This window comes from Alternaria alternata (assembly GCF_001642055.1).
Source record: "Alternaria alternata strain SRC1lrK2f unplaced genomic scaffold CC77scaffold_15, whole genome shotgun sequence".
Lineage (NCBI taxonomy): Eukaryota > Fungi > Ascomycota > Dothideomycetes > Pleosporales > Pleosporaceae > Alternaria > Alternaria alternata.
The window spans coordinates 837399-850735 of NW_017306204.1; the positions used below are offsets into that span (position 1 = coordinate 837399).

Below are 13337 nucleotides of genomic sequence, written 5' to 3' on the forward strand. Positions count from 1 at the left end.
AACTCGTCGATGCGCCACGGGCTTTCTGCCTTGGAATATCTGAACAGATCGCATTTGCGACCGAGATCGAATTTGATCGAAGGCTCGGTACAAATGGCCGACAAGAAGCTTCTCTCGGGAATGCTCCCCTGACCAATAAGATGCCATGACGCACCATCTCACGTGCTGTAGAGATCGGTCCAGAAAAAGACGTAGAAAACTGTTACTATAGGAAAGAGGCGAAGGAGAAAAGTGTAGCAGCGTGGAAACCGCGACTGCGTTCCAGACGGAAGAGGGTTGCTAGCCTCGGCGGCACATGTACGGCGGCGATCCGGGTCCAGATGTACTGCGCGCCATCGTTCAACGGGTTCCAGGCTCGCCAAATGACTAGAAGAGCCTCTAACGGCAGTTCCTGGTGTGCGAGACGACAGGGAATGATTGGACGGCATACAGCGACAGGTGTGGTGGAGTGGAGGTGGCTGTGCGTGTCGTGCTGACTCTAGTCCCCTTGCAACCGAGAAATATCTCGCATCGAAGTGTGACGTCGTGCCATCCACAGCGTCTATCAAACAACCTTCTCTTGAACTTAGCAGGAACAATATGCATATGCCAGCAAGTACGGCAGTTGAATCGGTAAAGCGTCGTCACCATCGAGCTTGCCCCGTGGGCTATCCCTCATCTCTGTATGACAATCCGACCATTGAGAAAAAAGGCAAAAGCGCATTGCGACCTGGAAGAGCTGGCGGACGAGGTTCAAATAAGCCATGCGCGATTGACGTCACTGCATGCGCTCCGGGGTTACTTGAGGGTGCCACGATGGCAAATTTAAAGCCTAGACCACCTCACTCGTCAGTTTAACGACGGAGAATGCTGCTGTTGCACGCATCGAAAAGCAGTGCGCAATCGGCAGGTCTTGATTGTGGTGACATCGCACAGAGATCGCATGATCATCAACATGAACATGTGCACATAGGGCTACGATGTTGGTGCGTTTTCGTACTACATCTCAGTCGAGGTCGGCATCTGGGCCCGAACCGCCTCATTCATCGAGTATAAGATTGGCACATTCGGTCATAGCAAATGATATGCATTAGTCTAGTAATATCGGACTAACACACTCTCCTGCTCCAAATCCATATTCCAAGAAGAGATTGTCACTAAACCTTAACGTTTCAACACGTGACTGTCGTGACGAGTTCTTCTGACCGGGCTTCAAGCTGGTTGTATCGTGTAACTATGTCAGCCACTAGAACTTCGCTAAACATGCCAATTCGCCGATGCAGTTGGATCCACCTCGGTAGACCCTGCGCCGAAGTCTCGGCCTCGGATTTCACACGCCAAGCTATTCAGAGCGACCGCTCCCGCTCCATACGAGATCCAGAAACCCTTCGACCCTTCGTAGGCTGGGAGAATAGCTGGTAAATGAGGCTCCGCGGAGGTCGTGATATGGATGCAGGGAGATGACTTCGTTACGAACTTTTGTTTGACAAAACAGCGGTCTAGACAAGTGGGTACACGGTAACAAGATGTATAAGGTAGGGTACGTTCGTATCGAATTGCAGACGGATCTAAAGAACTCCTAAACTCCTCGCTATAACAAAGGGGATCATGTTTGCTTTATCTCGTGTGGTACACTTCCGCCACTGGTGTACCAAGACAAGTAAGCAAAAGCAGTAAGTTCCGTGGTATTGAGAGCCCGTAACATCATCCCTCCACATACTTAGGCGCGATTCGATACCATCTCAACGTCCGAAACAGATGTGTCCATACTCTTACCCCGAGCAGCCCTGTTCTTGCCGATTGTGTTACCCAGTGCTGGGAAGCAGTAGCCGGGATGGAACACTGTAAGTACCAGCACACTCAACACGATCATGGCACCCTCCAGGATGATGAATTCCGTCTCTTCGCGCATGAGTTCGCTCCTCCAGCCACCGGTAAGCTCTGGGATACGGTAGACACATCGAACGTAGATGCCTAAGAAGGCAGCGATGATAGCAAAGATGAAGCAACGGAATGATGTTTTGTGGAAGAGTGTCATTGCTTCGGCGGACAGTTGGTTGCGGCGGTTGTAGGTACGGATGGCATACTCGGCGAGAAGGATGCCAAAGCAAGACAGAATGACAACCTGGAGGACGACACCTGCGACCATGAGGTTCGTTCCGATGTCTAGCAAGTCGGATCCCGGATCTGCCGTTGCAGCAATGCCACCACCGGCGCCTTGGAGAACGAGCGACAGGATATCACCTGTGATGAAGATACGGGTGTACCAGACCGGCGGCAGACGCGACCACGACTCGCCGAAGTTGATGACGATGTGTTTGAGTGTAAGGTATATTCCGGCGGAGATGAAGGCGGGCGAGATAATCAAGCAGCAAATCTGCATCTGAAACCCCGTCTCGTCGAAGGGGTTGTTGTACATGATAAGACGACCAGCGTAGCCGACTACCTCGCCCAAGCAGCCCAGGCTGAGAGCAATCTACAGGACATTAGATGCGTCTTGCTAATTAGAGAACTGACTCACCATGTAGGTCCACGTCTTGTATCTGATGCCTAGCCCAAGCTGGATGATGAGGCAAAGGGCGAAAAAAGCCGTGAAGAAGGCGTTGGCGCCGAGACTAGGATAATAGCCATAGAGTGTACCTTCGACTGGACATTCAGGGCCAACCTCGGTGCACCACCAAGGAGCAGAAGGTGGGACAGTCATCGTGAAAGGGGTTTGCCGCGTGAGGAGGTCGTTGCTGTAGGGCTGCAGAAGATCTAAGGCGACTGAAGCAGAAGGATATCTGTGAGTGGCCGAGCGCGGTGCGTTGTTGTGTGATGGGGAGTTGTTGACGACGGAGGCTCGATACCTTATAACTTACAATCTGATTCACAGATGAGATGGTGTTTCGCACCATGCACCGAATCCGAACATGGCGGCGCATGTATAGCCCCAGCCTGAGGCAGTGTGGGATACGCGTTATTCAGCGGTAACGTTTGCTAGTCCTATAACAGCCAAGGATGCGAAATCTATGCAGGATGCCTTCTGCTACAAGCCACCCTACCGTCATCCATCTTTCGCGAATTGGACCTGGTTTGGTCTAGCGGCATCGCTTCGGTAGCCAAGGCGTCCGAATGTGGGTATGATTGGGTGCGTCATGAACGTGGGCTGAGCAGTTGTCGACAATGGAAAATGCTTCACCGGATGCTATTGCTTACTTCCGAATCACGTCTCATTTGCATAGATTGATTGAGAGTGTATGCGGATCGAGTGTTGGACGTGGTGTTGTGCGATAACATAACCGCGCAAAGCGACACCGAGTACAGCACAGCATAAGGCAAGCGATGCGCCAGTTTCAGTAAACTCTACAGTCTATTCGCTGTGTTCTGGGATTTTAGAAGCATACGCCTTGCGCCATGCTTACATCTTGACGTGGCCTGCGGAGGAACTTTAAGGCCATCCCAGGAGATACGGTGAGTCAACTAAGCCACAAAAAGGCCAGACGAAGTCCCATTCGACAATGGAAGAATTCTGGTGTTATAATGGTGAGGTCCGATATTCTGCAGTGCTTGGTGCCTTGTCGTCCCGGTTACTCGGTCTTCGGTCGACGAACGTTTCCTGGTATGCCTCCTTGCAACAGCGCCAACCTTGCGCCGCCATCTATATCTGTGTCTGTTCCTGGCAACTGTGCTACAGCATACGGAGTCTGATACCCTTCACCTCTGCCCTCTCGTACTCAGTCGCATTAAGACAAAGTGTCCAGAGGGTTCTGTTGGGGATCCAATGAATGCGCCTGCTTTTCATCGTTATCAGATCTAGAGACTTCTCTGGATTGATCACGAACCCACAGCTGTAGCAGGGTCAGAATCACGAGATCAACGACAAATCAGAAGGTTGAATGGATGAGTTGCATCTCAGGAGTAAAGTGGCTACTGTTCGTGTTGTGGGCCAAAGCGACGGGAATCGCGAACCCGCTCGGCAATTCGGCCTCCGTCTCTCCGATCTTCTCTAGCAAACACCTGTGCGTACGCATCTCGTCTCTTTTTCGCAGCACTCGCTGTCATGCCAAAGATTGAAGGATCGCGATTCACACTGACGGCGCGAACAAATCGGACACCTTGAGCACCTCAACAGAGTACAAAGGTGAACATTCTCCGGCTCGGATTCATCATGGCATTCACCGCCAGACGATGCTAGTATCGTGCAGGCCAGGGTTTCGCATCGCCCAACGAACCCAAACTCGTCGCGATGTCGACGTCGTCTATCGCATCAGTTTGAAGCACCAAGTATTCGATCGGGCTCGACAAATTCCATCGCCCAGGTACTATATACGCCATGAAGATACCTTTTCCCCATGGAACGTGATCGGCTATCTGCGCAATCGATGGTCAGGGGTTTAAAATGTTGGGGAAGACTAAGCGCTCGATAAGCCTTGTCGGATTGTTTGATTGCAGGCAGGATTGTCCGGCTTTTGCGTCGGCTATCAGACTTCTCGAACCACAAAGAAAATATGCTGGACCAGAGGATGAGCCACAAAAGCACGAGACTGCAGCATGCGCCTCCGTGGATGGCACCTGTCAACAACTCAAGAGCCAACATCAGACTGGCCGCAGGCTCCCCTGCCTCAAAGTTCCAGCGCCGCCAAGTTGTATCAAATTGCCCAACAGTACGATTGCCTTGACACCAAGGACGACCATGTACACAAACTGCACGCGAAACATTGCAATTTCATTGAAGTGTGGCGTCTGCATGGAATATGCTGTACCACATCGGCTCTCCTATAGATGTCCGAATGTCGGTACAAGGTATACCAAAGTTTCCGAGAGATCATCATCGTTTTTGCCTTAACCGCATCGAACTAACCTATTTCTAGTCTAGATGCACTAACGAAGAAGCTTCAAGATGTACGCCACTTGTGTCCTCCATTCTTTTTCAGCTGACCACGCGAGGAACAGCGTTTCGGACGAGGGTCCAAATGCTATTAGTCGCTGAATGCATGGGTTGGGCGTTTTGTTGATTCTGCGAACACCCTACGTTGACCAATAACATGATTCATCATCATCAAGCTTTTGCGCCTTCACCATGATCGAGACGATCAACACCTTCCCAGATTACCGCCCGCTAGTCACGGATAGATGGTCAGATCCCAGTCGTACCCGTGCAGTAGAATTCCTTTGCGTATGTCGAATGCTTGTGCTCAGGCACGTACTACCCCTTCTGGTAGAGTCGTCTATCTAAATGCGTTGATCTTCGCACATCATGCAAGGGTCGGGGGCTTTGCAGTATTGAATACGCGTTCATATTGGGCTACATCGATCAGGAAGTAGCTGGACCGACGACGTCAGCCGTTTCACGGGAAACCCTTCGTCGATACTTAAACTCTTCTGAACGCTGCTTCTTCAGCCTGATATCCCTCTTTGTATTACATTCGTGACTCTGCAAGCACAATGTTGGGTCTAACTCAGGCACTGCTGCTGTCGGTGTATGCTGGAGCGGCCTACGCAAAGACTGTTAGCTACGACTTCGATGTCGGCTACGTTACTGTAAGTACTCTTATCCCTAGTCATGTCCAAGGGCGATGGGCCACCGACAGTTTTCTATCACACTGCAAAACGGTACTAACTCGTTCTAGGCTGCACCTGACGGCTTCGAGAGGCAGGTCATAGGAATCAACGGCAAATGGCCTATTCCCACCATCGAATGCGATGAAGGCGATACTGTACAAGTGACAGTTCACAACAGCCTTCCAGATCAGACAACTGCTCTCCATTTCCATGGTATATGGCAAAAAGGCACCCAGGTCTATGACGGCCCCAGCGGGGTCACTCAGTGTCCCATTCGACCTGGAGGCTCTTTCACTTACACGTTCGTTGCCAACCCTGCTGGCACTCACTGGTACCATGCGCACGAGAAAGGGCAATACCCCGATGGTCTGCGAGGCAAGATGATTGTACACGACAGAGCCTGGGAGAAGAGCCTGAACATCGACGAACAGAAGTACCTTTCCATGTCAGACTGGTAAGCAAACCCAAACCTGAACATTTTCGCAAGCTTACACCATAAAGGTACCATCGCCCAATGCCAGAGATGATTGAGGAGTATATGAGCCCTTCCAATACCAACGCCGACTTTGCTTCGCCCGACTCTTTCCTCTTTGACGACACCGACAAGCCTTTCAACCTCAAGATTGCCAAGGGCAAAAGGTATCTGCTTCGTATCGTCAATACTGCTGCCGTTGCATGTGCCCGATTCCATATCGAAGGCTACACGCTCAGCGTAGTCGAAGTCGACGGTGTGCAATCACAGCCCAGGGATGCGGAAACGATCATCATTTGCGCAGGCCAGAGCTACGGTGTGATTGTGCAAGGCCAGAAGGACCCGAAAGGAGGAACCAATTGGATCGCACAAATGGACACGGACATGATGACAAAGCCTCCCCCTTCTAAACAGTCACGAACCATCATCGGAGAGATGTCCTACAAGAAGGACGTCTTCGACGAGATTGATGATGTCATCGATGATATCAGTGATGAGATAGATCACATCCTCGACGACAACTGGACTCCAGCACCCGACACTATCCTTGACGACTTCAAAGTGAAGCCACTTGACAACCAGGGACTTTTGGGACCAGTCGACAACAACATTGAGCTCACGACCAACCAGACATACTTCGAGGGCGTCGGTACCCGTACACCTCTCAACTCACAACCATGGGTTCCACCTCAAGTCCCCTCGCTCTACACTGCTTTGACAACTGGCAGCATGGATCCCGCAACATATGGTCCCGGCATCAACCCCTGGGTCGTCAAGTCCGGCCAAATCGTCCAGATTCACATGCGAAACCCACACATGTACCCCCACCCCATGCATCTTCACGGCCATATCTTCCAGGTCGTCGCCAAGGGTGTCGGAGCTTGGAACGGCGATGAGGACTTGCTTCCGGGAGTACCCGCGAAGCGTGATGGTGTCGTTGTTCCGGCTTTCGGCTACGCGGTCATTCGTTTCAAGGCTGATAACCCAGGTGTTTGGTTCTTCCATTGCCATATCGACTTCCATCTCGTTGGTGGTATGGCTGCAACCATCATTGAGTCCCCTGACAAGCTGTCTGGCTCTGTTCCCGCTGCTGGTGTCGCACTTTGCGATGCAGGAAAGAAGAAGTCGAGCGGTAACTGCGCTGGCGAGAAGGGAGAGATCTCTGCGAAGGATGCAAGCACCAAGTGCAACAATGTCTACAACACCAAAGTGCGGGGCGCTTTGATTGAGTAGTCCCTCATTGTTCCACAGAACTCTCTTCTTTGTAGAACTTTCGACATTGTAGATGACTACTTTGATATTAATTAGACTTCATATTTCATTACGTAGATATTTACTCTTTGTAATACATGTCAATGGTTCTTGCCACAACCACATCCTCCACTCTTGACACTGACCCTCTTCTTCCAACTCCAGCTCTTCTCCGGCTCAGCGATCATTCTCTTCATCTCCGCAACATCCTTATCGCCCCAACCCTTGTCCAACATGCTCATATCCACACTCAACCTTGCATATCGCACCGCCTCCCACTTCATCCCAAAACTACTGTATACCTCCACAGCATGCTGGTATGCCGTCGCTAAGCTAGCATCTAGTCGTTCTTGCTTGTACAGACTGATAAGAAGCTCCGCTGTAGCTGGCGTAGCAGACGAAGACTCCGTCCAGTCATTCAGGATATCTGATTGGAGTGAGGCGATTTGCTCGAGACGAGCATCAGATTCAGCGGCAAGGGCGGGGTGCGCAGTGCATGTTGAACAAGAACATTTGAAGCCCCAGCTCTTTTCAAGACCGTGGATGCGTCTCGCGCGGGGTAGCTCGTTGTTGATGTATGTTATTGTTATCTCCTCACCGGGGTGAATGGGCCGGATGGCGTGGACGTAGTGAGTTAATGTCCTCTCATCGAAAAAGTATGCAGCATTGGGTCGGCAGTCATGGTTCAGCATTGCGATTTCAGGAAACAGCGCTGATTGGGAGATGCCATCGATGGCGACTTCGAAGTTGTTGGTTGTGATGCGGTCATCAATTTCGTCGTCGTCAGGTGTGTGGCCGTGGAGCTCCCAGAACAAGGACTGAGTTGACTTGGGAAGGGTGGCTATGCCGCGGTGTAAGAGGGCAAGGCGTTCGGATTCTGGAAGCTCGTATAGATCGGGGTCGGTGATGAGAATGGGTGTGGAAGCGAAAATCTGGTCGCCTTGATTCAGTGTCTTGTTAGCGACTAGTCCCCTTCCTTTTCCTGGAAACTCGTGCTGTTCGAATGGCGGGTTCTCGTAGCGGTTGACGTGTTCAAGTGTTTGTGGACGTTGGAAAGCATCGTGCTCTAACATGGCGTAGGCAAAGGTTTGCGCGGTGACGATGAAAATGCCCCTTCCTGATGCAAAATTCTGGTCACTGAAGACGCAGTATGGTTGATCCGGAACCTTCTCATGAGTGAAACATTCTGGCCAGAAGGTCCAAGGGAAATTTTCTGCCTGAGAAGCCAGGACACGGGCGTCTTCTAGGGAGTTTGTGGGGTGCGAGGGCTGGGTTGTGTTGGATTGGAACGCAAATGCTGATGCCGGCGAATCTCCATACGCTAAAGGCAGGCATTTGCCGTTGTCGAGTAGGTGGTTTGAAGGACAGGCATCCTTTATGAGAGGCGTCTGTGCGACGAATTCGATCTTCTCGTTGGAGAGTGCCAGAGCACCTCCAAGTAAGCTGAGGCTGATGGTAGATCTCATGATGAGATGATGTTGTTTGTAGGTGAATACAGTATTCGAACAATGCAGATATAAGAGAAGGGAAGAACGGTTTGGGGTTCAGCTCTGTTCATGTACAAAAACATCTGTATGTCTTGGAAGCACACGTGAAACACGACCTGATCGTGAAGCCAGAGATGAAACGATTCAGCAAAACATGCCGCCCCCAGTCGCGTCCGACGCACTTTACCAATCTACAGAATCGATACTGCGACATTATAGGTATGAGGCTCCAATTCTTGTTCAAAAATAGTTACGCGTAAGGGATGATTGTCGGCTTGGTTGTGGATGCACCGTCATGGCGATGGGTGTATTGAAGCTTGAGCGATGTGATCGTGATGGTCTCTAACGGACGGAGCTACGCCACTGTTTCGAGACAACAATTCAGAGTCACCTCAATGCATGCCTACCTGTATTACGAATCGCTACAAGTGTTTTTAGACATTGAATTGTGGAAGTGCGGGGGACGGTGGGATCCACGGGAGGGCGAGAACGCGTTTCGAGAGTGAAACACGAACGCGATCGTACCTCGGGAAAACTTGCCTCAGCCGGTGTTTCGCCCCACTCAGGAAGCAACACAGGTGTCGCGTCAATAGGAATGACTATCTTGACCTGTCGCGCTCCCTACAGCTTGCGACCTCACCACGTTCACTTCGTCTTGTCGCTAATTGAAGTACACTATGTTCTTCAAATCAGGCCCTTCCTCCAGCCGAAAATTTGGAAGTGCTCGATATTTCCAGACTTCTCGAACTTCTGGAACGTGATCAATGGTTGCAATGATTTATCACGAAAAAGCATGTCAAGCAAGTAGAAAGACCGTTATGCCATAGAAATCAGGGGTATGCAGTACGGCTAAACGCTCCAAAACTATCTAACGTAACCACGTCAACACTTGCTATGCTCAGATATATGCCCAAAACCATGTCATGACTACAATCCATGCCCTAAACTTCTTTGGAGCCTCGCTGGACCCTCTATGCGCGCACTTGTTATGCATATGCGCATCTATTGTCTATAACCTTAGGCAGGTGGAACACCATTAAACAGCTTCTCGAGCCTCAACTCATCGATATCGCTCGTCCACTCAGGCGTCTTCGATAATGTAACTCTCCAGCCTCTATCTTCCATCTCTTCGAGTATAGTCGCAGCTTTGCGCTCGCCATCTTCTTGGTCTGTGGCGCAAATGACGAATGTGGTAAGGTAGAACATGACGAATGGGTATTTGGAGTTGAGGAAGTGTTGGATGTAATATTGCCATGCGTTTGCGGAAGAGGGGCGATCGAATGCTACGGATAGTTAGTCTTCATAGGCTCAAATATTGTGCGTGCAAAGTAGGGAAAAAGACATACGCATAGCGTTCCAGCGGTACACATGGCCTTCCCATGTGGCGAAGTTGAGACCGCTTTTCCCTAAGCTCTTAATGGCAGGCATTGGCCATGCACAGTAATGAGTCTGTATTGAGCCTTTTGCCATGATGGCATTTGGATGCTTTTGCTTGTACTTCTCTGCAAAGTCTCGGAGACAACTGGGTGGTGGCAGAGGAAGTGATAAGGAACGGCCGCTTTCGGATACCGTGACACCACTCTCATAGGGAAAGTAGAGATCCGGAGCACCATCAGAAGCCTGAACGATGATCGGTCGGGTCTGTGGCTCTTCATACTCTGTTGTGAGGGTGACGATGCCATATCGCTCCATGTCCTCAATGACGCGTCTGATGAAACGATTGTCATCGCGTGTCATTTGTTGTTGTGTCATCCTTTTTTGTTTTGTAACAAGGATTTTAGGATCTGGATCAAAGCATCTCCACCTGTTACCTTCATGTTGTACTTCGGCTGGTGGTGGATAGCGCAGTTCGGGCGTACAGTCGATGTGGATCTCTTCCAAGAAGATTTCCTGAACAGAAGGAGGTATGATCTCGCGAATGACACGTTTTGCCATTTGTCTGGGTGAGGGATCACCAATGAGCATCATAAGTGTGTCCTGCACAATATCGATCAGTCGGAAAGGCAGTCCAACCTCGCGATCAATGATTATGAATTGCCAGGAGTCGACTACTATCGGGTCGTACATCGTCGTCTTCCTCATTCGCAGGTGGTTTTTGATCTCTTCTAGCGTTAACGTGGTGCTGTAGTCGGCCTTTTCAAGCTCGTCAAGAGTCATTGCTGAGCGATGGCGACTGATGAATAGATCGGGTTCAGTTGGGTGCACAGTAGCATCCGCGTGTGTGCCCTCGTAGACGACCAAGTAGAGTGTCGAGGTTCGTTTCCGAAGCTCGTCAAGGAACGCCTGTGTCAGAGGGTCGCCAATTGCCATTTGTCCACACAGGTAGTTGCGCGACTGTCGTTGAACCCATAGATGACCTTCTTGTCGGAGACCTGCACTGGCAGTGAAGTCTCCTTTCGTAGTTGGTATGAAGCCCATGTAGACGCCGGTTGAGCATTCGCTAAGTATACTGGCCGGATCATACCAGTGGTCATTGTATAGCCTCAGCATCAACAGCTTGCAGATGGTTGTGTAGTCTTCGAAGTTGGAGCAGATGCTGGCAAGCGACCATGGTGTGAGCAGTGTAGGGAACCAACGGTAGCTATGAAGTGTCAGTCATAACCCTGGGTGAACTTGATTAACTTACAGTATGTCCCAGCACGGCTTGGTCATTCTTAGTCCTTCGGTCGTACTTGGAATAGTACCGCCGAGCAGCTGTATAGTCTTGATGTCCCCACCAGCCAGAGTCTGAGCGCAAATTGCTACACGAAGATACTGTACAGCGTTCGGGCGCCAGGCTTTCTCAAAATAGTCGCAGTACTCTTCCAATTGACTGGCTGAGCATCCTGTTAAGAAGTCGTGGATACTCTTCGACCTGGTCGCATGTTCAAGAGCGGAAGCTTCACTATCGTTCAGAACCATGATGCGAAACCAGGCGCGAATGATGTCGGTGCCGTTGTCAGGTGGGGTCTGCTCTTTTTGATCAGGAGAGCTGGCTTGCTTGCGCGAGTCGTCCAAGTCTGGTACTATACTGTACAGTCGTCGAACGCTGTCCGCGCAAAGATCCTGATAGAAGTGTTTGAGAACAAGAATGGTGCCATCATCCGGCATGCCTTGAAGAGAGTCGATAGGTATCCTGGGGTCCAGTGGTGATCGAAGGATTGTAATCGTTTCCCCTAGACTGACCCTGTCAGGATGAGGAGTGCCAGTGTGCACTCCGGGGGTTTCTGGGGTTGGTCCACGCTGCAAGTTTTGCACTGTCCTAGATATTAGGCCACGTTCGAACTTTATTGATTCGTAGCGTTTACTTAGCAAAGAGTCTGCAAGCTGTCGGACGTCGCCTTCCAGCTTCGCGAGCCATTTGATGTAGTCTTGGATATCCCCACCACCAGGGTAGAAGCGGTCCCGAATCTGTCGCCTAAGGTCCACGGACTGGCGCAACTTCAAAACCTTTTGCTTCGCAACGTCCAGGCTGAGCACCACGATTCTTTCCGCTTCTTTCTGTGTCTTACTCCATTTTTCGTTCAATTCCCTCCATTCATCATGGTGTTTGTCGCACCACGGATCGCTCGCTCCAGAGGGAAGCCCCACACGACATGCACGGCCGTCCGTTTCGACCGCTTCGCAACTCGCTCCAAGCGTCGCAGGCGATTCTGGAACGTCGCTTAATCGAAGCAAGCGACGCGAGTTGCCTCGAAAAGCAGGTCGCTTTTCCTGAGAACTGCTTATGCGAAGTTGTAGCGACATGGTGGGGTTGGGCTTTGGGATGAAGGCTGAAGACCACGTTGACGAGCAGACTCAGGCTATCATATCGTTTTCTGGCTATCAGGTCTTGGTTATCGGCTAGCAAGTGCGCAGCCCGTACTGTCGGTAAGGGGCCCTGCGGGGTCTGGCGTTGCTACCAGGCGGTGCTGTCAATGCGGCACGGTTCTGAGGTTGACAACAAAGTAAGCTACATGGACCTTCAGCCGTTTCGTCCGTCGCTTAGAAGGACGACGGCTATTGGATGACATTCGGATCGGAAGGACCAGAAGACCCAATTAGACTCGTTCATTCCGCTGAATCACACAGGCATCGCATTGCGTTCAGGACGCGTGACATGGAAATGAACGGTCGGTGGAAGCGCCCCGCGCGGCAAACTACCAATACCCGTGTAGATAGAATATGACCAGGCTGATCTTGGACAAACTTAGAGCCCTACGTCCCGTACGGCGTCTATGATCCAGTCGTCGGCCGGCAGGGTGCCGAACTAGTCTCGTGAGACCGCCTAAACCGAAGTTCATGCGTGTGAGTGGTTGGGATAATCCTCCAGCAACTGTGCCTCACACTCGTGTATTGTCGTCGCATCATGGACCATCCCTTACCAGGACTCGCTTGGATGCTTTGACATCCTTCAAGCCCCAAGACTAGTAGGTGTAGAAATGAGCCGCGCGACTGTTTCGCCAGCATTTTCCTGAAGTTGATTTCATGCTGCGGTTCATGGCGACATTAGCGACTGGTCGAGCTGGCCCACATGTAGGAAGGCGTATGCCGCGCAGTCGTCAAACAACCAGTAATCGATGAGGATTTAGACGACTGGACCGTGACAACCCAGGTAGACACTTTGCTGTGCTACCCCCCCCCCC

At 51.0% G+C, this 13337-nt stretch overlaps 4 protein-coding genes across 4 annotated transcripts; 1 reads left to right on the top strand and 3 right to left on the bottom strand.

Moving 5' to 3' along the window:
• Positions 1 to 1699: 1699 nt before the first annotated feature.
• CC77DRAFT_939847 (RTA1-domain-containing protein) lies at positions 1700 to 2683 on the bottom strand (the record flags this gene model as incomplete). The annotated part of the gene is made up of 2 exons (XM_018534699.1): positions 1700 to 2455; positions 2501 to 2683. 2 exons carry the CDS (start codon positions 2681 to 2683, stop codon positions 1700 to 1702), a joined length of 939 nt encoding a protein of 312 aa, XP_018384181.1.
• Positions 2684 to 5406: 2723 nt separating this feature from the next.
• Positions 5407 to 7228, top strand: CC77DRAFT_939524 (hypothetical protein; the record flags this gene model as incomplete). The annotated part of the gene is made up of 3 exons (XM_018534680.1): positions 5407 to 5502; positions 5592 to 5977; positions 6025 to 7228. The coding sequence occupies 3 exons, from the start codon at positions 5407 to 5409 to the stop codon at positions 7226 to 7228; spliced, it is 1686 nt and encodes a 561-aa protein (XP_018384182.1).
• Positions 7229 to 7347: 119 nt separating this feature from the next.
• On the bottom strand, positions 7348 to 8721 carry CC77DRAFT_1096643 (SET domain-containing protein; the record flags this gene model as incomplete). Its single annotated transcript, XM_018529854.1, has 1 exon — positions 7348 to 8721. Exon 1 carries the CDS (start codon positions 8710 to 8712, stop codon positions 7348 to 7350), a length of 1365 nt encoding a protein of 454 aa, XP_018384183.1. The 5' UTR covers positions 8713 to 8721.
• Positions 8722 to 9750: 1029 nt separating this feature from the next.
• Positions 9751 to 12459, bottom strand: CC77DRAFT_1063381 (hypothetical protein; the record flags this gene model as incomplete). The annotated part of the gene is made up of 3 exons (XM_018528622.1): positions 9751 to 10016; positions 10080 to 11314; positions 11360 to 12459. 3 exons carry the CDS (start codon positions 12457 to 12459, stop codon positions 9751 to 9753), a joined length of 2601 nt encoding a protein of 866 aa, XP_018384184.1.
• Between the last annotated feature and the right edge of the window lie 878 nt (positions 12460 to 13337).